This window comes from Oncorhynchus clarkii, chromosome 15 (genome assembly GCF_045791955.1).
Source record: "Oncorhynchus clarkii lewisi isolate Uvic-CL-2024 chromosome 15, UVic_Ocla_1.0, whole genome shotgun sequence".
Classification (NCBI taxonomy): domain Eukaryota; kingdom Metazoa; phylum Chordata; class Actinopteri; order Salmoniformes; family Salmonidae; genus Oncorhynchus; species Oncorhynchus clarkii.
In genome coordinates this window covers 135608-159146 of record NC_092161.1, presented here as the reverse complement: position 1 = coordinate 159146, position 23539 = coordinate 135608, and the positions used below count along the sequence as shown (strand labels likewise).

The following is a 23539-nucleotide window of genomic DNA, read 5'->3' as shown; positions in this document are numbered from 1 at the left end:
TATAGAATCATATTGCAAATGCACGTGCAACTGGTCACCCAAAAATAAAATTTTTGGATTTTTTTTGTTTATGTTTCCTTACTTTTTCAAAGTCACTGTGCATTTGCAATATGTTTTTTCACTATAGAATCATATTGCAAATGCACATGCAACTGGTCATCCCCCCAAAAAATTTTTAGATTTTTTTTGTTTATGTTTCCTTACTTTTTCAAAGTCACTGTGCATTTGCAATATGTTTTTTCACTATAGAATCATATTGCAAATGCACGTGCAACTGGTCATCCCCCCCAAAAAAATTTAGATTTTTTTTGTTTATTTTTCCTTACTTTTTCAAAGTCACTGTGCATTTGCAATATGTTTTTTCACTATAGAATCATATTGCAAATGCACATGCAACTGGTCATCCCCCCCAAAAAAATTTAGATTTTTTTTATGTTTCCTTACTTTTTCAAAGTCACTGTGCATTTGCAATATGTTTTTTCACTATAGAATCATATTGCAAATGCACATGCAACTGGTCATCCCCCCCAAAAAAATTTAGATTTTTTTTGTTTATGTTTCCTTACTTTTTCAAAGTCACTGTGCATTTGCAATATGTTTTTTCACTATAGAATCATATTGCAAATGCACGTGCAACTGGTCATCCCCCAAAAAAATTTTTAGATTTTTTTTGTTTATTTTTCCTTACTTTTTCAAAGTCACTGTGCATTTGCAATATGTTTTTTCACTATAGAATCATATTGCAAATGCACATGCAACTGGTCATCCCCCAAAAAAATTTTTAGATTTTTTTTGTTTATGTTTCCTTACTTTTTCAAAGTCACTGTGCATTTGCAATATGTTTTTTCACTATAGAATCATATTGCAAATGCACATGCAACTGGTCATCCCCCCCAAAAAATTTTAGATTTTTTTTGTTTATGTTTCCTTACTTTTTCAAAGTCACTGTGCATTTGCAATATGTTTTTTCACTATAGAATCATATTGCAAATGCACGTGCAACTGGTCATCCCCCAAAAAAATTTTTAGATTTTTTTTGTTTATTTTTCCTTACTTTTTCAAAGTCACTGTGCATTTGCAATATGTTTTTTCACTATAGAATCATATTGCAAATGCACATGCAACTGGTCATCCCCCCCCAAAAAATTTAGATTTTTTTTATGTTTCCTTACTTTTTCAAAGTCACTGTGCATTTGCAATATGTTTTTTCACTATAGAATCATATTGCAAATGCACATGCAACTGGTCATCCCCCCAAAAAATTTTTAGATTTTTTTTGTTTATGTTTCCTTACTTTTTCAAAGTCACTGTGCATTTGCAATATGTTTTTTCACTATAGAATCATATTGCAAATGCACGTGCAACTGGTCATCCCCCAAAAAAATTTTTAGATTTTTTTTGTTTATTTTTCCTTACTTTTTCAAAGTCACTGTGCATTTGCAATATGTTTTTTCACTATAGAATCATATTGCAAATGCACGTGCAACTGGTCACCCAAAAATAAAAATTTTGGATTTTTTTGTTTATGTTTCCTTACTTTTTCAAAGTCACTGTGCATTTGCAATATGTTTCAATGGGCAGGTACCATCACGAATTTGTCATGCTCAAAATTTTTTAGATGTATTTTTTTTTGTTTCTTACTTTTTCAAAGTCACTGTGCATTTGCAATATGTTTTAAAGGGCAGGTACCATCACGAATTTGTCATGCTATAAAAATCTTGCAGGAATGTGAAATTGACTGGCCCGATGAACTCGGGATGGCTTTGCAGTGATTCTGGGTCATCTCAATCGCTCGTTTGGGTTGATTTCAGAATGTCGCTTTTGGTGATGTTTTTTCACTATAGGATCATATTGCAAATGTACAAGAGTCAAGTGGACAAGAGTCCATCAGTCAATTAGATATCATTCTGACCACCAAACTGATACAAACTGACACCAAACCCACTTTTTCCAACTCGTTTAGTAGCCAACTATTACATACTTCAGAGCTGGCCCAAAATTCACAACCCCTTCGGTTCAAACCATAAAAAAACCATAAAACACGTAGTTACGTTCTAGCTGCGGGTCCATTTCTTATGTTATGTGTTGGCCTAGCTGAGGCGACCCCGAATCCCAAGTTTCGGCTCGATAGGTCATTTGGTGTCCGAGAAAAACCCTAATTGGTGCTGAAAATCCACTATTTTCCATGACTTGCTACGGGGTCCTTGAATGAGCTATTGGACAGAAACGTTGGGGTCTGTCTATATGGGCCGAGACGTTTGCAATGCACCTAGTCTTGCGACTCTGGGACATTTCTAAATGTCGTCATTTTCGTGATGCAAAAATGAATTGAAGTTATTTCAAATGTACGAGGCTGTTTCTCGGTCCGAGAACCTTCTAGAGCCACGTAACTCACCACGCACCATCTACGGGAGGTCTAGAACAGGTTTCTAAAGTTTCGGAACTCTAGGTCCGACGGTTCTTTTTTAGCTCCAACAAAGCTAACTATTGGAGCCACTGTCTGTCTCTACGCACCCCAATACGTCCCTCCTTCCAAGTTGTGTTTTAGTGTGATTTTTTTTTCCTTTGAATTTTTTTGGGAAAAATGACTGATTTACAGTTCATGGGGGTTGCCTAATCACACATATGAAGTTTTGGAAAGATCAGACTTTTTTAACCCTTCGAAACAGCCCCTAAGACACCAATTATGGCACTTCCGGTTGGCACAGGAAGTTATAAATCAACACATATCCTCATTGGGGTATGCTGTTACAGAATCCTGAGTTTTAAGTCCTTACGTTAAGAATTGACTGATCTACACAGGGTTGAATGCACTATGTCTATCAAACTGCATGCAGTGTATGGGTAAACACTTTTAGGGGCATTTTAACCACTTCCGGTTGGTCCAGGAAGCTTAGAATCAACACAGGTAGACCTCATAGTGGCCTGATGGACTGGTACCGAAGACAGGTTCATACGGCATTCATAACCCACATAGGCCTCAGGTTGAAATTAGGGGTGCAGGCAATGTATTCCTATGGGGAGAGATGACACTGTAATCTGTGAGATCAAAAAACACTGTTTTACTGTTAAGGGTTAATGCCACACGGTCAAGGTTAGGCTTGTTCAGATCGGGAGGACCTTAGGAACATTCATGTGGTGCAATTTTTCTTCTCACTCTAACGGTTCTCTCACTGTCACCCAAAAGCAAATGACATTGTGGTGCAGGCTTCATTTTGGGCCTACTATTCTAATGCTCGCTGCGCCTAGACCGAGCGAGCTACGGTCAAGCGGGATATCTCGCTGAACTCGGTACGGCCTAGGGATTATGGTAATGCCATTTCCTGCTCTCTGTGTCTTTAAGCACCGCACTTTATCACTCCATCCTTCCTGTGTGTGTGTGAGGGAGCTTTTCTTTGACATCTGTTGGGATTAATGACTGATTTACAGTTCAGAAGGGTTACCTAGTCACACATATGAAGTTTTGGAGAGATGTGACTTTTTTAACCCTTCGAAACAGAGAGTGTGACCCAATTAAAGGCACTTCCGGTTGGCACAGGAAGCTATAAGTAAACACATGTCTTGATTTACATAGCCACTTACAGAATCCCGAGTTTTAAGTCTTTACGTTAAGAATTGACTGATCTACACAGGGTTGAATGCACTATGTCTATCAAACTGCAGGCAGTGTATGGGTAAACACTTTTAGGGGCATTTTAACCACTTCCGGTTGCTCCAGGAAGCTTAGATTCGACACAGGTAGATCTCATAGTGGCCTGATGGACTGGTACCGAAGACAGGTTCATACGGCATTCATAACCCATATAGGCTTCAGGTTGAATTTTGTGGTGCAGGCTATGTATTCCTATGGGGAGAGATGTCACTGTAATCTGTGAGATCAAAAAACCCTGTTTTACTGTGAAGGGTTAATGCCACACGGTCAAGGTTAGGCTTGTTCAGATCGGGAGGACCTTAGGAACATTCATGTGGTGGAATTGTGCTTCTCACCCTAACGGTTCTCTCACTGCCACCCAAAATCAAATGACATTGTGGTGCAGGCTTCATTTTGGGCCTTCTTTTTTTCAAGTTTGCTGCACTCAGAACGAGCTACGGTCAAGCGGGGCGTCTCCTTGAACTCGGCACAGTCTGGAGACTATGGTGATGCCATTTTTTGTGTTGATTTCAGAATGCCATTTTGGTGATGGTCCCTCTCCGTTTAAACATATTGCAAATGTACAAAAGTCAACTAGCAAGTCAGTGTCCATCAGTCAATTAGATGTCATTATGACACCAAATGGATATCAATTGACACCAAACCCACTTTTTCCTACTCATTTAGTAGCCAACTATCACATATGTCAGAGCAGTCCCATAATTCACAGCGCCTTCGGTTTAAAACATAATAAAAAGGTAAAACACATAGTTACGTTCTAGCTGCGGGTCCAGTTCGGACATTATGTGAAGGCCTATGTGAGGCGACCCCGAATCCCGAGTTTCGGCTCGATAGGTCATTTGGTGTCCGAGAAAAACCCTAATTGGTGCTGAAAATCCACTTTTTTCCATGCCTTGCTACGGGGTCCTTGAACGAGCTATCGGACAGACACGTCGGAGTCCGTCTCTATGGGCCGAGCCGGTTTCAATGCACCTAGCCTTGCGTCTCTGAGACTTTTCTAAACGTCGTCATTTTCGTAATGGTCAAAATGAATTGAAGGTATTGCAAATGTACGAGGCTGTTTCTCGGTCCGAGAACCGTCTAGAGCCACGTAACTCACCACGCACCATCAACCGGAGGTCTAGAACAGGTTTCTAAAGTTTCGGAACTCTAGGTCTGACGGTTCTTTTTTAGCTCGAACAAAGCTAACTATTGCAGCCACTGTCTGTCTCTACGCACCCCAATACGTCCCTCCATCCAAGGTGTGTTTTAGTGTGATTTTTTTTTCCTTTGATTTTTTTTGGGAAAAATGACTGATTTACAGTTCATGGGGGTTGCCTAATCACACATATGAAGTTTTGGAAAGATCAGACTTTTTTAACCCCTCGAAACTGCCCCTGAGACACCAGTTATGGCACTTCCGGTTGGCACAGGAAGCTATAAATCAACACATATCCCCATTGGGGTATGCTGTTACAGAATCCTGAGTTTTAAGTCCTTACGTTAAGAACTGACTGATTTACACAGGGTTGAATGCACTATGTCTGTCAAACTGCAGGCAGGGTATGGGTAAACACTTTTAGGGGCATTTTAACCACTTCCGGTTGGTCCAGGAAGCTCAGAATCAACACAGGTAGACCTCATAGTGTTCTGATGGACTGGTACCGAAGACAGGTTCATACGGCATTCATAACCCATATAGACTTCAGGTTGAAATTAGGGGTGCAGGCAATGTATTCCTATGGGGAGAGATGACACTGTAATCTGTGAGATCAAAAAACACTGTTTTACTCTTAAGGGTTAATGCCACACGGTCAAGGTTAGGCTTGTACAGATCGGGAGGACCTTAGGAACATTCATGTGGTGGAATTTTTCTTCTCACCCTAACGGTTCTCTCACTGTCACTCAAAAGCAAATGACATTGTGGGGCAGGCTTCATTTTGGGCCTACTTTTCTAATGGTCGTTGCGCTTAGACCGAGCGAGCTACGGTCAAGCGGGATAGCTCGTTGAACTCAGCACAGTCTGGAGACTATGGTGATGCCATTTTTTTGTGTTGATTTCAGAATGCCATTTTGGTGATGGTCCCTCTCCGTTTAAACATATTGCAAATGCACAAAAGTCAACTAGCAAGTCAGTGTCCATCAGTCAATTAGATGTCATTATGACACCAAACCCACTTTTTACTACTCATTTAGAAGCCAACTATCACATATGTCAGAGCAGTCCCATAATTCACAGCGCCTTTAGTTTAAAACATAATAAAAAGGTAAAACACATAGTTACGTTCTAGCTGCGGGTCCAGTTCGGACATTATGTGAAGTCCTATGTGAGGCGACCCCGAATCCCGAGTTTCGGCTCGATAGGTCATTTGGTGTCCGAGAAAAACCCTAATTGGTGCTGAAAATCCACTTTTTTCCATGCCTTGCTACGGGGTCCTTGAACGAGCTATCGGACAGAAACGTTGGGGTCTGTCTCTATGGGCCGAGCCGGTTTCAATGCACCTAGCCTTGCGTCTCTGAGACTTTTCTAAACGTCGTCATTTTCGTAATGGTCAAAATGAATTGAAGGTATTGCAAATGTACGAGGCCGTTTCTCGGTCCGAGAACCGTCTAGAGCCACGTAACTCACCACGCACCATCGACCGGAGGTCTAGAACAGGTTTCTAAAGTTTCGGAACTCTAGGTCTGACGGTTCTTTTTTAGCTCCAACAAAGCTAACTATTGCAGCCACTGTCTGTCTCTACGCACCCCAATACGTCCCTCCATTCAAGTTGTGTTTTAGTGTGATTTTTTTTTCCTTTGAATTTTTTGGGGAAAAATGACTGATTTACAGTTCATGGGGGTTGCCTAATCACATATATGAAGTTTTGGACAGATCAGACTTTTTTAACCCTTTGAAACAGCCCCTGAGACACCAATTATGGCACTTCCGGTTGGCACAGGAAGCTATAAATCACCACATATCCTCATTGGGGTATGCTGTTACAGAATCCTGAGTTTTAAGTCTTTACGTTAACAACTGAGTTATTTACGGAGGGTTTAGTATGTGTGTGTTATTTCAGAAAATCATAGAAAATCACAGAAATCTCGCAGAGCTCCGCAGCACACTTTAAAAAGATTCGTATGAACACCCTGCAACTGGATCTGTAACCGTTGAAGAAAAAAAAACGCCTATTTGTGACCATTGCCAAGTTGTCATTGTTCCGTTTCTCTTAAATGACGATAGATAAATGGCTGGTTCTTTTTTTATTGACACCGGAGGCTCCTTGACTTTGACCTGAAGTGGAAAAATAATTTCTCTATTTCCATTTAGGACCTTTAATCCCAGAAAAACGGCCATAACTCAAAAACCGTCGAGGCCTAGACGCCATCTTGTTCGGGGCCAACTGCCCATTATGCCAAACCTACGCTCACCAAGTTTCGGCTTCGAAATATTTTCCGTTTTCGAGATAAGGCCCCGTCGTGATTCGTGATGTTTTGCCAAATTGCCATATGATTCCGTATGCCCTCTTGTGGGAAATTCCGGGATAGCGGAAAAACGCTCAAAAACTTGTTTATTTTATAAAACGGAAACCGAATGTCCGACAAAGTTCATTTGATGACTTCCCGGTAGGTCTGGCCCTACCGCACGGCCCGACGCCGACCGCGAATTTTACAAACGATTTCGGACGTCTAGTAAGGGACCGTACATTTGCAATATGGACTTTCTCACTGATCATACACGAAATGCCGAAATGTTCCCTTAAGGTATGTAATCACAGCAAAAGGTGGCGCTACAAAGTATTAACTTAAGGGGGCTGAATAATTTTGCACGCCCAATTTTTCAGTTTTTGATTTGTTAAAAAAGTTTGAAATATCCAATAAATGTCGTTCCACTTCATGATTATGTCCCACTTGTTGTTGATTCTTCACAAAAAAAATACAGTTTTATATCTTTATGTTTGAAGCCTGAAATGTGGCAAAAGGTCGCAAAGTTCAAGGGGGCCGAATACTTTCGCAAGGCACTGTATGTCCAAGGTCTTGGCTAAATGACTATCATGGCATTGCCTCTAATGTCATGTCTAGGGTGATGCTACTTGCAGGTGGGTAGTTAGGGCACTTGGAAAAACTTGGCCCCTGAAGGCCAACGCTTACATTGGGCACATTACTGTGCTGACCTAACGAGTTCGGGAGAAGAGGCTGGGACTGAGCCCCCTAAGGGGGTTTCAGGATCTATTGCCAACTTTCCAAAAATCGGAATCGCTTCCGTCCCACGGGTGATCCTGGTATAAGACCTCATTAGGTCTTCCATTGCACGTGTGCGCCTGTGTACGTAGTAGGGAAATATAAGGGAAATAAGACCAAGGATCATGGTAACAGTGAGGATACTGTCCGGCACCGTCCAAGAGGGGGCGACAGACCAATCTTTCGGTCTGTAGTCAGTCGGGTCAACTAAAAGTGCCTCATCCCGTACGCTAAGATCAACAGTCATGGGTCCCTCGTACTGGATTTGGTTTTGAATGGCTTGTGGTAACTCAAGGAAACGTTTAGCAAAAGCGTCCGGCATTTCAATCTCTGTGTCTATCCTGTCGTCGGGAAGTTGGTATAGAGCGAGGTCGTCTATGTGAATAATCACCCGCCCTGGTACCTTAACAAAAACAGTCTGGTTGGGGAGGTTCAATTGGGTGATGGAGTCATGGCGTTCGTAAGTCATAGTGGTGGACGCGAACGGTGTGTTGACCAACCATCTGTTCCCTACCACCTCCACTTGTGTGGTGGTGGCCCCATCCCTGGCTGTTAGTTTGGCTATACAGTGTTCTTCGCTGGTGATAGCTTTAATACCACAAAGACGCTCAGTGTTATCCCTGACAAACGGTTTGCTAGGACAGAGGTAGTGGACATCTTTGGTTAGAGTACACATTAACAGGTTAGGGGTGAGATAGAAATCTGGGTTGTTTTCCTGGTAAGCTACAACGGGGGCGTGGCAATCTTTACGTAGGTACCGTCGCACCAAAATCCTACATTGAGAACTGTTTTCAATCTGTAGATATTCTCCAGTTCAACAACCGGCAGCGTCAGTAGAATTTATTACGATCAACATCAACGTGTATTGGGATGGCTGACCCCAGACTATAGGCCAAATGTAACTGTAATGGCCTTATCATGGTTGAAGTATCTGAGGTCAATATGCTGTGCACTATTGAGAGGGGCACTAGATATGAGGGGATTCTATTCATGGCCAAGTGGTCCATAGAAGAGCTAACTTCTCAGAGAAAATCCTCCAGTAACAATCGAACCAATTGGACATGGGCATAGTCATGGTTCATGACCTCTGCTAGCTTTCCTACAGACAGGATAGTTTTGTTCAGGAGAGTAGCGTGTGTGTTGACCACCAGAATAGTGTCCTGGAGAGACTTTCCCACACGTTGCAACTTTGGAAGCCAGAGTAAGGTCATGAGAGAAGGCGACACGTAGGCGCCTGGGACAGCTGGACATACAAAGGTCAGAGGGATATAGAAAGGAGGGGGGTCAGCCAAAAGCATGGGTCTTGTCATCATTATAACCTGAAGGAAAGCAGATATGGGCGTTATTGGGCTGAACAAGCAGGATGCACGAATTGGGATGTAACTTAATTTGCATGTAGGATGGACTTGTGTTGTATGTGTATAAAATCAGAGCGAGTGCTCTGAAAAAGTGTGTGTGTTCCGCGGACCACTCCGGCTTGCGATACTCTTGTATTAAAAGTCTATTATTGAATTCACTGGTTCTTGAAAGCGTCGTATTTGAAATGATTAGCCACGACACAACCTGAGGGCCTGTGCCTTCATCTGCTGCTGGATAAGTGGCATCTCTTCAGTAATCTCCCTAACATTACTCTTGACTGTGGCTAGACTGACTGCGTTGACGGTAGTGGTACCTAGGGCAAATAGTGACCCTACGGCTGCCCCTATCGATAGTAGTGCCCCGACGAATCGTTTCTCTCGCCTGGGCTCTGCTAGTTCTGACTGGGTTTACTGTGAACTTTTGGAGTTGGGCGAACATATGGGCAGTGTCTAGCTGGGCGTGCTTAATTGCCTGGCTGGCCCAGTCAGCCCCGGCCAAACTCAAATCCGCCGTAGGTGGAATGTGTTGGCGGTACACATTCTCTGCATCTAGGCGGACACTTACAGTACACCCTCTGCGTGTGTACTCTGCAGTTAGTTATGAGGAGTGTGACGACCCTCCCACTCTGTCTGCCGTATTCTCTCTTTGTTCTTGTTTCCTTATTAGGATGCCGGTGGGCGGAGTTGGGAGGGTCGTCAGCTACATGGGAAACACCTGGGCTAGGTGTGTCCCAGGATAAATAGACCTCTTCCACATTCATGGAGGAGACTCTCTCCATGCAGACACCTTTGTAGATTGTGTTGTGGTTCTTGGTGGCCTTTTTTTGTTTGCTTTGGCACCTTTCAACACCCTGCATTATCACATTCATGCATGCAAAACACTCACTTACACTACTGATTACTGATTACACACACCATTGTATATTTTCCTTAGTTGCTTTAGTTAATAAATATATATTTTGTTACTCCCTATCTCCACGTTGTATCCCTTTGTTACGGGCTTTGAGCCGGTTCGTGACAAGTGGAGGCTCATCCGGGATCTTTGAACTATTGGTTTGGGAGACCGTGGAGGTACGTGTTTGGTTTGCATATTATGTTTGAGTTTGATAGGCCCAGTATTGGTTGCCTTTGTTGTTTGGTTTGTGTGCTGCGTTGGAGAGAGATAATGGTTAGTTTCCAGACCCTGCCTAGCCTGGAAACTCTTGTTCTACTTTCTGTTGGGAAGTCAGTCTGAGGAGGTGAGTAAATCGGCTGTGTACCTTGGTAGGAGATTTGTGTAGGGTAGTGGAACTTGCTACCCGGAGCTATAGCCTTTTTCCCCTGATAGGCTTAGCGACGTGTTTCAATTTTGGACATGTTGGGCATGGTTAAATGTTTGTTATTTTTGTGTGGTGTCTGTGGACTGAGCAGTTGTCTCGTGGGCACATCTGTGGCTTGGTGGATTTTGCCAGCATGCTGGGGAGTTCTATTTCCTTGCCAGCAGGCTACAGTGTGTAAATACCCACCGCAAATCTGCACGAAGACTAGGGTTGAGTTATTGTAGGTTTTGGGGAAGCTCCGTATCTCATCTCTCTTCTGTGGTGCTCAGGGTGATTGTCATTTCTCTGGTTGTGGTCTGATGTGCTCAGCAGAGGGGTTGAGCAAGATTATTTACTTATGACTATGGTGTCCCATGTACACAAGTTCATTCGCTTTCCATCAGAGGACCTGTTAGAATTATGTACTAAAGAACAGCTGTTGAAGATCGCTGAACACTACAAGGTTAAATGATTGAAATTAGTGAAATTCTGTTTCGTTGGAAGTGACTATGAATCGTTGGAAGTGACTATGAATCGTTGGAAGTGACTATGAATCGTTGGAAGTGACTATGAATCATTGGAAGTGACTATGAATCGTTGGAAGTGACTATGAAATGTTGGGAGTTGTAAAAATTAAGAAGGACCCTGATGCTCTTTTCGTTGGAGTTTGTAGCTGTTGTGGTCTTTTGTGCCATGTTCCTGAATGTTTATGTGACTGACCATTGGTTGTGGTTGTCATGTTCTATCTTTCCTGTCTGTTCCCTCCTGGTCTTGTTTTCTTCTTTCCTCTTAAATATTGCTTCCTATGCGCAAAGGTTGGTGAGGTCTGGGGAGGAGGAGGTTGGCTGGGGCAGGTGGAGGTGTGAACACATAACCCCTCACCAATTTGGGACGCAGAGGCTGTGTCAATTTGGGATGCAGAGGCTGTGTCAATTTGGGATGCAGAGGCTGTGTCAATTTGGGATGCAGAGGCTGTGTCAATTTGGGAAGCAGAGGCTGTGTCAATTTGGGACGCAGAGGCTGTGTCAATTTGGGACGCGGAGGCTGTGTCAATTTGGGGCGCGGAGGCTGTGTCAATTTGGGGCGCGGAGGCTGTGTCAATTTGGGATGCGGAGGCTGTGTCAATTTGGGACGCAGGAGGCTGTGTCAATTTGGGACGCAGGAGGCTGTGTCAATTTGGGACGCAGAGGCTGTGTCGTTGTTCCGGGGCCCTTGTTGGTCCCCGGTTTTATGGGGGGGAATGTGACGACCCTCCCACTCTGTCTGCCGTATTCTCTCTTTGTTCTTGTTTCCTTATTAGGATGCCGGTGGGCGGAGTTGGGAGGGTCGTCAGCTACATTGGAAACGTGTTATAGGAATAACACCAGGAAGGGTGTTATTCCTGTAGACCTGTTGTGTGTGGCTCTGATCGCCATCAGTACCAATGGGAGTTTGAGGTCCCAACCTTTGTGGTTGGCTGCCACATACTTCCTCAAGATTCTGACTGATTCTTTGGTTGCTCCTTTCTACCCTGCCCGAACTGCGATGTGGAGTTTAGCTTTGACTCCCAGAAGCCTCCACAGTTCGGTCATTACAGCTGCTGAAATGTGGGTTCCTCTGTCGCTGACCCCGGTTTCTCCTGGCAGGCTGAAACGACTGAAAACGTGGTTTAGCAAAAGAACGGCAGTGGTTTCCGCTGTGTCATTGGTCACCGGCAGGCACTCCACCCACTTTGTGAATGTGCAAGTCACTGTGAGGAGATACTTGTTGCCTCTGGCTGACCTGGCAACTGGGCCGACCCAGTCGATCTGGATCGAGCTCCAGGGGTAAGACACATCCTTGCGTTGCAGGGGTGCTCTGTGAAGTGGCTTGGAGGGTTGAAACTGGCAGCAAACTAAACACCCCCTAACAGATTGTGCCACGTCTTGTTCCATGTGAGGCCAGTAGGCCACCTGTCGCAATGTTTCACATGTAGCCTTGACCCCCCTATGGCCTCCACATGGCTCGTCGTGGGCATGGGCTATCATTATCTATCGGACTGACAATTTTCTAAAATTAGGCACAGTGGGCTTTTGGTTTCTCACCCTCTGAAACAGAAATAAATCATTCTAAACGGCTTTATTTACCACAGTGTACTGTAGCCACTCTACATAAAGTGAGTTTCTGAAACACCGAGTCCTTCTTTGCTGACGTGAAGAAGAAATGGAATGAGAGTCCAGCGATGATTTGTCAGCATTATTTGTGCCATTGTGGCATTTAAAGCATATTGAAGATACAAGCCACCTCTTAATGAGCTCCGAGAGCCGATCTGTTATCCAACAATTATTATTATTATTATTAACCCTGCGTTGTAATTATATAAAAGCCCCTTAGATATTCTCGCAGTCCAGATTTGCCCTAACAAAAAACACCCCTGTAACGGCTGTTGGAAGGAGTGGAGGACCAAGGTGCAGCGTGGTAAGTGTTCATATTATTTATTGAACTGAACACTAAATACAAAAATTACAAGAGAATAAATTAAACAAAAACAGTCCCGTAAGATGCAAACACTGATACGGAAAACAACTACCCACAAAAACCCTGTGGGGAAAAGCTACCTAAGTATGGTTCTCAATCAGAGACAACGATCGACAGCTGTCCCTGATTGAGAACCATACCAGGCCAAAACAAAGAAATACAAACACATAGAAAAAGAGCATAGAATGCCACCCAAATCACACCCTGACCAACTCAAAAATAGACACATAAAAAGCTCTTGTGACATTGTGATATTTAAAGCATATTGAAGAAAGAAGCAGCCTCTTAATGAGTTCCCAGAGCCGATGTGTTATCCACGATTAGTTTAATTGCCTGGCCACTGTAGGTGTGAAAATCCACCCAACTTGCAATGTATTCGATGCTTAAGTACTCTAAAGTTTAACACAGTATATGTTCATCAACATCTTTATGCTTTCGTTAATAAAATAACAATAAAAAATACTTTTAAAATACAGATGTTTATTTCCACTACTGTACAGTACATCTCAGCTACATTTTAGTTGCACTTCCCCCCCAGATCCACGACCACTGGCAAAACCTTGCTGAAATGATCAATGTCTTTGTTGCATTGTTGTATCGTCAGTTTCTCAAGCCAAAACGTCTTGATGGCCTTCACCAGTTCATCTTTGCTTATAGGCTTGGCAGATTTACAGATGAATTTTTCAGAATAATGTAGTCTAATGAAGGCAACAAATTGTTTCTTACTGGAACAAAGTCATCCAATTGTTATGATAGGATTTGAACATGGCTATACCCGCGTGTGGTCAACTATTTCAGCACCGTTTCGTGCTGCTCTGAGCATGGTCTTGGTAAATCAATGAGATTTTAATTTTCACTGAATCTCCGTTTGGGTATTGGTTAGCCTACAATTAGGGTGTAGAAATGTTAGGATTATTTTCCTCTTCACTCGCAGTCACTTAGTACAGCGTTGTACAGCGCCAAATTTTCCTAATGGAAACCCTGAGGGTTTCGTTTTTCATTTTTCTTGGAATAGAAACACCATAATATTAATCAAATGAATTAAGCTAAATCAATCACATATACTATGTTCTTACAACAACAAAAAAAAAATATCTAGTCCAGCCAATATTAATACAATCAAATGCTTCTCAAACATTCCCTCTGGTGGTCAAACTAGTATTAACTAGCATTAATGCTTACTAGCCTTAATGGCAACAATGGCTGACACGTTATCTGACACGCAATCCGCATCAGCCCGCAAGCTGTGTGGCAGTACAACGCAACTTTTAAAGGAAGAACCACTGTAGCCGTGTTATTTTCTACTCCCTGTATATAACCATGTTATTTTCTACTTCCTGTATATAACCATGTTATTCTCTACTCCCTGTATATAGCCATGCTATTTTCTACTCCCTGTATATAGCCATGTTATTTCTACTCCCTGTATATTGTGTTCCAGTCAGATGTGTGTTAGTCTGACAGAGCCATCACAACACATTGTGTTCCAGTCAGAGGAGTGTGTAGCTGACAGATCTCGGCCCAACGGTCGCTCTCTGTGTCATATTCTAGAACACCTGCTACGCTCACTTCCTGTCCATCCCGCCATTTCCTGCCTCCAAACAGCAGCAGCCTCCCATTTGCTGTTGCCACCAGTCCGTAGTCGAACGAGCCAATGAGTACTGGGTGAAGGCGTGTCCACTGGTCAGCGAGTGAGTCATATCGCTCAATATCGCAGTAGTGCTCGTACATTCCTAGTAACGCGTAGACACATCCAGCAACAGTTGCCATGCGGTGACCGAAACGGCCAATGGACATCGGTGCTCGCTTCTCCCAAACTCCACCCCTAGCAACCATATCTAGGAAGAGGACCTCACAGTTGCCCTGATTACCCTCCTGGATACTGACCTGTGTACGGTCCTGGTTGCCATGGCTACCACCAGACATTAGGATTCCAGTTCCCAGGGTGACCGAGGCGTGGCCATAAAGGGGGCGGGGCAGAGAAATTCCTCTCCGCCAATGACCTGCTGCCATGTCATAGAACTCCACTGAGGCCAGGCAGGAGTGTGTGTCTGAGTGTGTGTGTGTTCCCCCTATAGTGTAGATGACATGGTCTACAACACAGCAGCTGAACTGGGATCTCCTCTCCAGCATGGGGTCCGCTTCCTCCCAGCATGCAAAGCGAGGATCGTACCGCCACACACAATTAGTTGTCGTCATAGAAACAGACTTCCCTTCGCCCCCCTCTGCTCCGCCCTTCACCTCTTCTCCTCCAATCACAAACAGGAACCCCCCGACGCAGCACACACAGTGGTTCTTCAGTCGTCGTGGGAGACCAGCGCTCAATGATGACCACTTCCTGTCTCTAAGGTCGAAGGTGAGCACCTGCTGTTGTGGCCAATCAGTGCTGGGCCCACCCCCCACTAGGAGCACGTGGTTGGCTACTGCTCTGAGGGAGGAGTGTCGGCTCTGTCTTATTGGTCTAGCTGAGCCCAACCAATGATACTCCAGCGCCTGCGTCACCTTACTCCTCATCAGGGGCGTGTTCATGTTGGTGTGGGCAGGGCTTATTGTTGTGATGTCAGAGGGAGTAACCAATCCAAAACGGAGTCGGCTGAGCAGCAGGTTACAGCGGACCAATGGGAGAGGCTGGTTAGCATCCAGCCAATCCAGCACAAGTTTCAGTAGCTCCACCTCCTTGACACCAGGTAGTTCATCCCTGTCCAGCACATCCGTTAGTGATTGGACGTTCAGCCCCAGAAGCCCCTCCCTGTCCTCCCGTAGCAAAGTGGCCATCTCCATGGCGATGATTTGATTGGCGGCTGCCAGCGCGTCAGGCAGGAAGTGGTGCTCAGCCAGGTTGGCATAGAAACATGAGGTCCTCAGCGACAGCCCATCGCTAAGGAAGCGCTCGCATAGCGACACAGCTGTGTCCACCTGAAGGTACCTGGCAGTCTCCAGAACAACGGGCAGTGAGGTAGCTGATAGGCTGAGCCATCCAGAGTACAGGAAGTCCAGAACAGTCTCTAGTCCTGCAGGAGTTAGCGCCGGGAGTCTAATGCTAGTAGCTATCCTCTCCTCCGTCTTCTCACCAAACAAACACCAGAAATACTGGCTGGAACTGGCCAATAGGACGCGGTGACACGGGAAGGACACGCCTCCCGTCTCCAAGACAACATCACACAGCCTCCTGTCAGAGCGCAGCTTCCCGAAGCCGGAGAAAAGAACAGAACTCTGGTAAGAACTGTGGAGGAGAGAATAACTCTCCATAAAGAAAGTAGAGAGAGAGAGAGAGATAGATTGAGAGAGAGGAGAAAGAGATTGAGAGAGAGAGAAGAGAGTAAGAGAGAGAGAGAGAGAGAAGAGAGTGAGAGATAGAGAGAAAAGAGAGAGAGAAGATTGTGAAAGATGGAGATTGAGAGAGAAGAGAAAGAGAGAGGAGAGAGAGAGAGAGAGAAAGATTGCGAAAGATGGAGATTGAGAGAGAAGAGAAAGAAGAGAGAGAGAGAGAGAGAAGAGTGACAGAGAGAGAGAAAAGAGAGAGAAGATTGCAAAAGATGGAGATTGAGAGAGAAGAAAAAGAGAGAGAGAGAGAGAGAGAGAAGACAAGAGAGAGGTGAGGGAGAGGACAAGAGAGATGAGTGTCGGTCGTTGGTTTCTCTGTCTCTGTGTGTCTCTGTCTGCACCCGCTGGCATTTGACACGTTATCACTGTGACAGGAGTTTTAACCACCACCTCTGAAATCACACACACCCAGACACAGGCTCACAGCCACCAATAAACAGACATGCTCGCACACCCACACCCAGTAAAACTCACACACACCCGCACACACTGCCACGTCCCCTGACCCAATGATACACCCCAGATCTGTCCCCATCTCTGTCTGCATGCTTTCATATTTGTGTTATTGTCTATTTGTGTAAGAGGTCAACATGTGTGTGTGTGTGTGTGTGTTTGTACAGTATGTGTGTGTATTTGTATGTGTGTATGGGTGTCAGTGTGTGTGTGTGCGTCATTGTGTGTGTATGTGTCAGTGTGTTTGTATGTGTGTGTGTTTGTCAGTGTGTGTGTTTGTATGTGTGTGTGTGCATCAGTGTGTATGTGTGTGTCAGTGTGTGTGTTTGCATGTGTGTGTGTTTGTATGTGAGTGTGGGTGTCAGTGTGTGTGTATGTGTGCGTCAGTGTGTGTTTGTATGTGTGTGTATGTGTGCGTTAGTGTGTGTTTGTATGTGTGTGTGTGTGTGGGTCAGTGTGTGTGTTTGTTTGTGTGTGTGTGTACGCACGCTGCCCTTTCCTCTATATTCAAGATAGGGTCTGCTCAAAACACACACACACACACACACACACACACACACACACACACACACACACACACACAGTAGATGACCTCAGGGGTAAATAGAGCTATTAGTCAGCACTGAAGAGTCCAGAGTGTCCACGGGAGCTATCTACCAACATCACCCTGACTACAGCATTACTACAGGAATAGAAACATGACTTGGATGTTCCATTTTACAAATTATTTAACTCTATATGAACTGGACCCCATCTGAACTGGACCCGAACCCAAACTGGACCCCATCTGAACTGGACCCCATTAGAACTGGACCCGAACCCAAACTGGACCCCATCTGAACTGGACCCCGTCTGAACTGGACCCTGTCTGAACTGGACCCCATCTGAACTGGACCCCAACTGAACTGGACCCCGTCTGAACTGGACCTGAACCGAAACTGGACCCCGTCTGAACTGGACCCGAACCCAAACTGGACCCCATCTGAACTGGACCCCGTCTGAACTAGACCCCGTCTGAACTGGACCTTATCTGAACTGGACCCCATCTGAACTGGACCCGAACCCAAACTGGACACCATCTGAACTGGAACCCGTCTGAACTGGACCCTATCTGAGCTGGACCCCATTTGAACTGGACCCTAACCGAATTGGACCCCGTCTGAACTGGACCCTGTCTGAACTGGACCTTATCTGAACTGGACCCTAACAGAACAAGACCCTATCTGAACTGGACCTTATCTGAACTGGACCCCATCTGAACGGGACCCCATCTAAACTGGACCCCATCTGAACTGGACCCTAACCGAACAAGACCCCATCTGAACTGGACCCCATCTAAACTGGACCCCATCTAAACTGGACCCCATCTGAACTGAACCCTAACTGAACAAGACCCCATCTGAACGGGACCCCATCTAAACCTAGACCCCATCTAAACTGGACCCTAACCGAACAAGACCCCATCTGAACTGGACCCCATCTAAACTGGACCCCATCTGAACTGGACCCCATCTCGAACTGGACCCCATCTCGAACTGGACCCCATCTAAACTGGACACCATCTAAACTGCACCCTAACCGAACAAGACCCCATCTGAACTGGACCCCATCTGAACTGGACCCCATCTAAACTGGACCCTAACCGAACAAGACCCCATTTGAACTGGACCCCATCTGAATTGGACCCCATCTGAACTGGACCCCATCTGAACTGGACCCCATCTGAACTGGACCCCATCTGAACTGCACCCCATCTGAACTGGACCCCATCTGAACTGGATCCCATCTGAATTGGACCCCATCTGAACTGGACCCCATCTGAACAAGACCACATCTGAACTGGACCCCATCTCGAACTGGACCCCATCTCGAACTGGACCCTAACCGAAAAGGACCCCATCTGAACTGGACCCCATCTGAACTGGACCCCATCTCGAACTGGACCCTAACCGAACAAGACCCCATCTGAACTGGACCCCATCTGAACTGGACCCCGTCTGAACTAGACCCCGTCTGAACTGGACCTTATCTGAACTGGACCCCATCTGAACTGGACCCCATCTGAACTGGACCCGAACCCAAACAGGACACCATCTCAAATCAAATCAAATCAAATCAAATCAAATTTTATTTGTCACATACACATGGTTAGCAGATGTTAATGCGAGTGTAGCGAAATGCTTGTGCTTCTAGTTCCGACAATGCAGTAATAACCAACAAGTAATCTAACTAACAATTCCAAAACTACTGTCTTGTACACAGTGTGAGGGGATAAAGAATATGTACATAAGGATATATGAATGAGTGATGGTACAGAGCAGCATAGGCAGATACAGTAGATTGTATCGAGTACAGTATATACATATGAGATGAGTATGTAAACAAAGTGGCATAGTTAAAGTGGCTAGTGATACATGTATTACATAAGGATACAGTCGATGATATAGAGTACAGTATATACGTATGCCTATGAGATGAATAATGTAGGGTAAGTAACATTATATAAGGTAGCATTGTTTAAAGTGGCTAGTGATATATTTACATCATTTCCCATCAATTCCCATTATTAAAGTGGCTGGAGTTGAGTCAGTGTCAGTGTGTTGGCAGCAGCCACTCAATGTTAGTGGTGGCTGTTTAACAGTCTGATAGCCTTGAGATAGAAGCTGTTTTTCAGTCTCTCGGTCCCAGCTTTGATGCACCTGTACTGACCTCGCCTTCTGGATGATAGCGGGGTGAACAGGCAGTGGCTCGGGTGGTTGATGTCCTTGATGATCTTTATGGCCTTCCTGTGACATCGGGTGGTGTAGGTGTCCTGGAGGGCAGGTAGTTTGCCCCCGGTGATGCGTTGTGCAGACCTCACTACCCTCTGGAGAGCCTTACGGTTGAGGGCGGAGCAGTTGCCATACCAGGCGGTGATACAGCCCGCCAGGATGCTCTCGATTGTGCATCTGTTGAAGTTTGTGAGTGCTTTTGGTGACAAGCCGAATTTCTTCAGCCTCCTGAGGTTGAAGAGGCGCTGCTGCGCCTTCTTCACAATGCTGTCTGTGTGAGTGGACCAATTCAGTTTGTCTGTGATGTGTATGCCGAGGAACTTAAAACTTGCTACCCTCTCCACTACTGTTCCATCGATGTGGATAGGGGGGTGTTCCCTCTGCTGTTTCCTGAAGTCCACAATCATCTCCTTAGTTTTGTTGACGTTGAGTGTGAGGTTATTTTCCTGACACCACACTCCGAGGGCCCTCACCTCCTCCCTGTAGGCCGTCTCGTCGTTGTTGGTAATCAAGCCTACCACTGTTGTGTCGTCCGCAAACTTGATGATTGAGTTGGAGGCGTGCGTGGCCACGCAGTCGTGGGTGAACAGGGAGTACAGGAGAGGGCTCAGAACGCACCCTTGTGGGGCCCCAGTGTTGAGGATCAGCGGGGAGGAGATGTTGTTGCCTACCCTCACCACCTGGGGGCGGCCCGTCAGGAAGTCCAGTACCCAGTTGCACAGGGCGGGGTCGAGACCCAGGGTCTCGAGCTTGATGACGAGCTTGGAGGGTACTATGGTGCTGGACCCCATCTGTACTGGACCCCATCTAAACTGGAACCTAACCAAACAAGACCCCATCTGAACTGGACCCCATCTGAATTGGACCCCATCTGAACTGGATCCCATCTGAACTGGACCCCATCTCGAACTGGACCCCATCTAAGCTGCATCCCATCTAAACTGCACCTTAACTGAAAAAGACCCCATCTGAACTGCACCCTAACCGAACAAGACCCCATCTGAACTGGACCCCATCTGAACTGGATCCCATCTGAACTGGACCCCATCTGAACTGGATCCCATCTGAAATGGACCCCATCTGAACTGGACCCCATCTGAACAAGACCACATCTAAACTGGACCCCATCTGAACTGGACCCCATCTCGAACTGAAACCTAACCGAACAAGACCCCATCTGAACTGGACCCTAACTGAACTGGAACCCATCTGAACTGGACCCCATCTGAACTGGACCCCATTTGAACTGGACCCTAACCGAATTGGACCCCATCTGAACTGGACCCTGTCTGAACTGGAACTTATCTGAACTGGACCCTAACCGAACAAGACCCCATCTGAACTGGACCCGGTCTGAGCTGGACACTATTTGAACTGGAGTCATGATGCAAGCAAGCTGAATTGAACCCAATCTGAAATGGACAACATCTGAAATTTACACAATCTGAACTGGACTCCATCTAAACTGGACTCCATCTAAACCGGACACTATCTGAACTGGACCCCATCTGAGCTGGACCCTATCTGAACTGGAACCATGATATAACCCATTCCAACTGTACCCTAACCGAACTGGACCCTATCTGAACTGGACCCCATCTGAACTGGACCCCATCTGAACTGGACCCCATCTGAACTGACCCTAACTGAACTGGAACCTATCTGAACTGGACCCCATCTGAACTGGACCCCATTTGAACTAGACTCTAACCGAATTGGACCCCATCTGAACTGGACCCTGTCTGAACTGGACCTTATCTGAACTGGACCCTAACAGAACAAGACCCTATCTGAACTGGACCCTGTCTGAACTGGACCCCATCTGAACTGGACCCTGTCTGAACTGGACCTTATCTTAACTTGACCCTAACAGAACAATACCCTATCTGAACTGGACCTTATCTGAACTGGACCCCATCTGAACGGGACCCCATCTAAACTGGACCCCATCTAAACTGGACCCTAACTGAACAAGTCCCCATCTGAACTGGACCCCATCTAAACAGGACCCCATCTAAACTGGACCCCATCTGAACTGAACCCTAACCGAACAAGACCCCATCTGAACGGGACCCCATCTAAACTGGACCCCATCTAAAATGGACCCTAACCGAACAAGACCTCATCTGAATTGGACCCCATCTGAATTGGACCCCATCTGAACTGGACCCCATCTCGAACTGGACCCCATCTCGAACTGGACCCCATCTAAACTGGACCCCATCTAAACTGCACCCTAACCGAACAAGACCCCATCTGAACTGGACCCCATCTGAACTGGACCCCATCTAAACTGGACCCTAACCGAACAAGACCCCATCTGAAAAGGACCCCATCTGAATTGGACCCCATCTGTACTGGATCCCATCTGAACTGGATCCCATCTGAACTGGACCCCATCTGAACTGGACCCCATCTGAACAAGACCACATCTAAACTGTACCCATTCTGAACTGGACCCCATCTCGAACTGGACCCTAACCGAACAAGACCCCATCTGAACTGGACCCAATCTGAACTGGACCCCATCTCGAACTGGACCCTAACCGAACAAGATCCCATCTGAACTGGACCCCGTCTGAGCTGGACACTATTTGAACTGGAGTCATGATGGAAGCAAGCTGAATTGAACCCAATCTGAAATGGACCACATCTGAAATGTACACAATCTGAACTGGACTCCATCTAAACTGGACTCCATCTAAACCGGACCCTATCTGAACTGGACCCCATCTGACCTGGACCCTATCTGAACTGGAACCATGATATAACCCATTTCAACTGTACCCTAACCAAACTGGACCCTATCTGAATTGGACCCTAACTGAACTGGACCCCATATGAACTGGACCCCATATGAACTGGACCCCATCTGAACTGGACCCCATCTGAACTGGACCCCATCTGAACTGACCCTAACTAAACTGGAACCCATCTGAAATGGAACCCATCTGAACTGGACCCTATCTGAACTGGACCCTGTCTGAACTGGACCCTGTCTGAACTGGACCCCATCTGAACTGGACCCTGTCTGAACTGGACCTTATCTTAACTGGACCCTAACAGAACAAGACCCTATCTGAACTGGACCTTATCTGAACGGGACCCCATTTAAACTGGACCCTAACTGAAAAAGACACCATCTGAACTGGACCCCATCTAAACTGGACACCATCTGAACTGAACCCTAACCGAACAAGACCCCATCTGAACGGGACCCCATCTATACTGGACCCCATCTAAACTGGACCCTAACCGAACTAGACCCCATCTCGAACTGGACCCCATCTAAACTGGACCCCATCTAAACTGGACCCTAAACGAACAATACCCCATCTGAACTGGACCCCATCTGAACTGGACCCCATCTGAAATGGACCCCATCTGAACTGGATCCCATCTGAACTGGACCCCATCTGAACTGGACCCCATCTGAACTGGACCCCATCTGAACAAGACCACATCTAACCTGGACCCCACCTGAACTGGACCCCATCTCGAACTGAACCCTAACCGAACAAGACCCCATCTGAATTGGACCCCATCTCGAACTGGACCCTAACCGAACAAGACCCCATCTGAACTGGACCCCGTCTGAGCTGGACACTATTTGAACTGGAGTCATGATGCAAGCAAGCTAAATTGAACCCAATCTGAAATGGACCACATCTGAAATGTACACAATCTGAACTGGACTCCATATAAACTGGACTCCATCTAAACTGGATCCCATCTAAACTGAACCCTAACCGAACAAGACGCCATCTGAATTGGACCCCATCTCGAACTGGACCCTAACCGAACAAGACCCCATCTGAACTGGACCCCGTCTGAGCTGGACACTATTTGAACTGGAGTCATGATGCAAGCAAGCTGAATTGAACCCAATCTGAAATGGACCACATCTGAAATGTACACAATCTGAACTGGACTCCATCTAAACTGGACTCCATCTAAACCGGACCCTATCTGAACTGGACCCCA

The 23539-nt window shown here is 45.8% G+C and overlaps 1 protein-coding gene across 1 annotated transcript; it reads right to left on the bottom strand.

Moving 5' to 3' along the window:
- Positions 1-12948: 12948 nt before the first annotated feature.
- On the bottom strand, positions 12949-16694 carry LOC139366646 (kelch-like protein 34). Its single transcript, XM_071104321.1, has one exon. The coding sequence runs from the start codon at positions 16680-16682 to the stop codon at positions 14460-14462; it is 2223 nt and encodes a 740-aa protein (XP_070960422.1). The 5' UTR covers positions 16683-16694; the 3' UTR covers positions 12949-14459.
- Between the last annotated feature and the right edge of the window lie 6845 nt (positions 16695-23539).

Excerpts from the sequence above, each read along its gene's own strand:
- LOC139366646 (XM_071104321.1), bottom strand. The coding sequence starts at position 16,682 with ATGCCAGCGGGTGCAGACAGAGACACACAGAGACAGAGAAACCAACGA.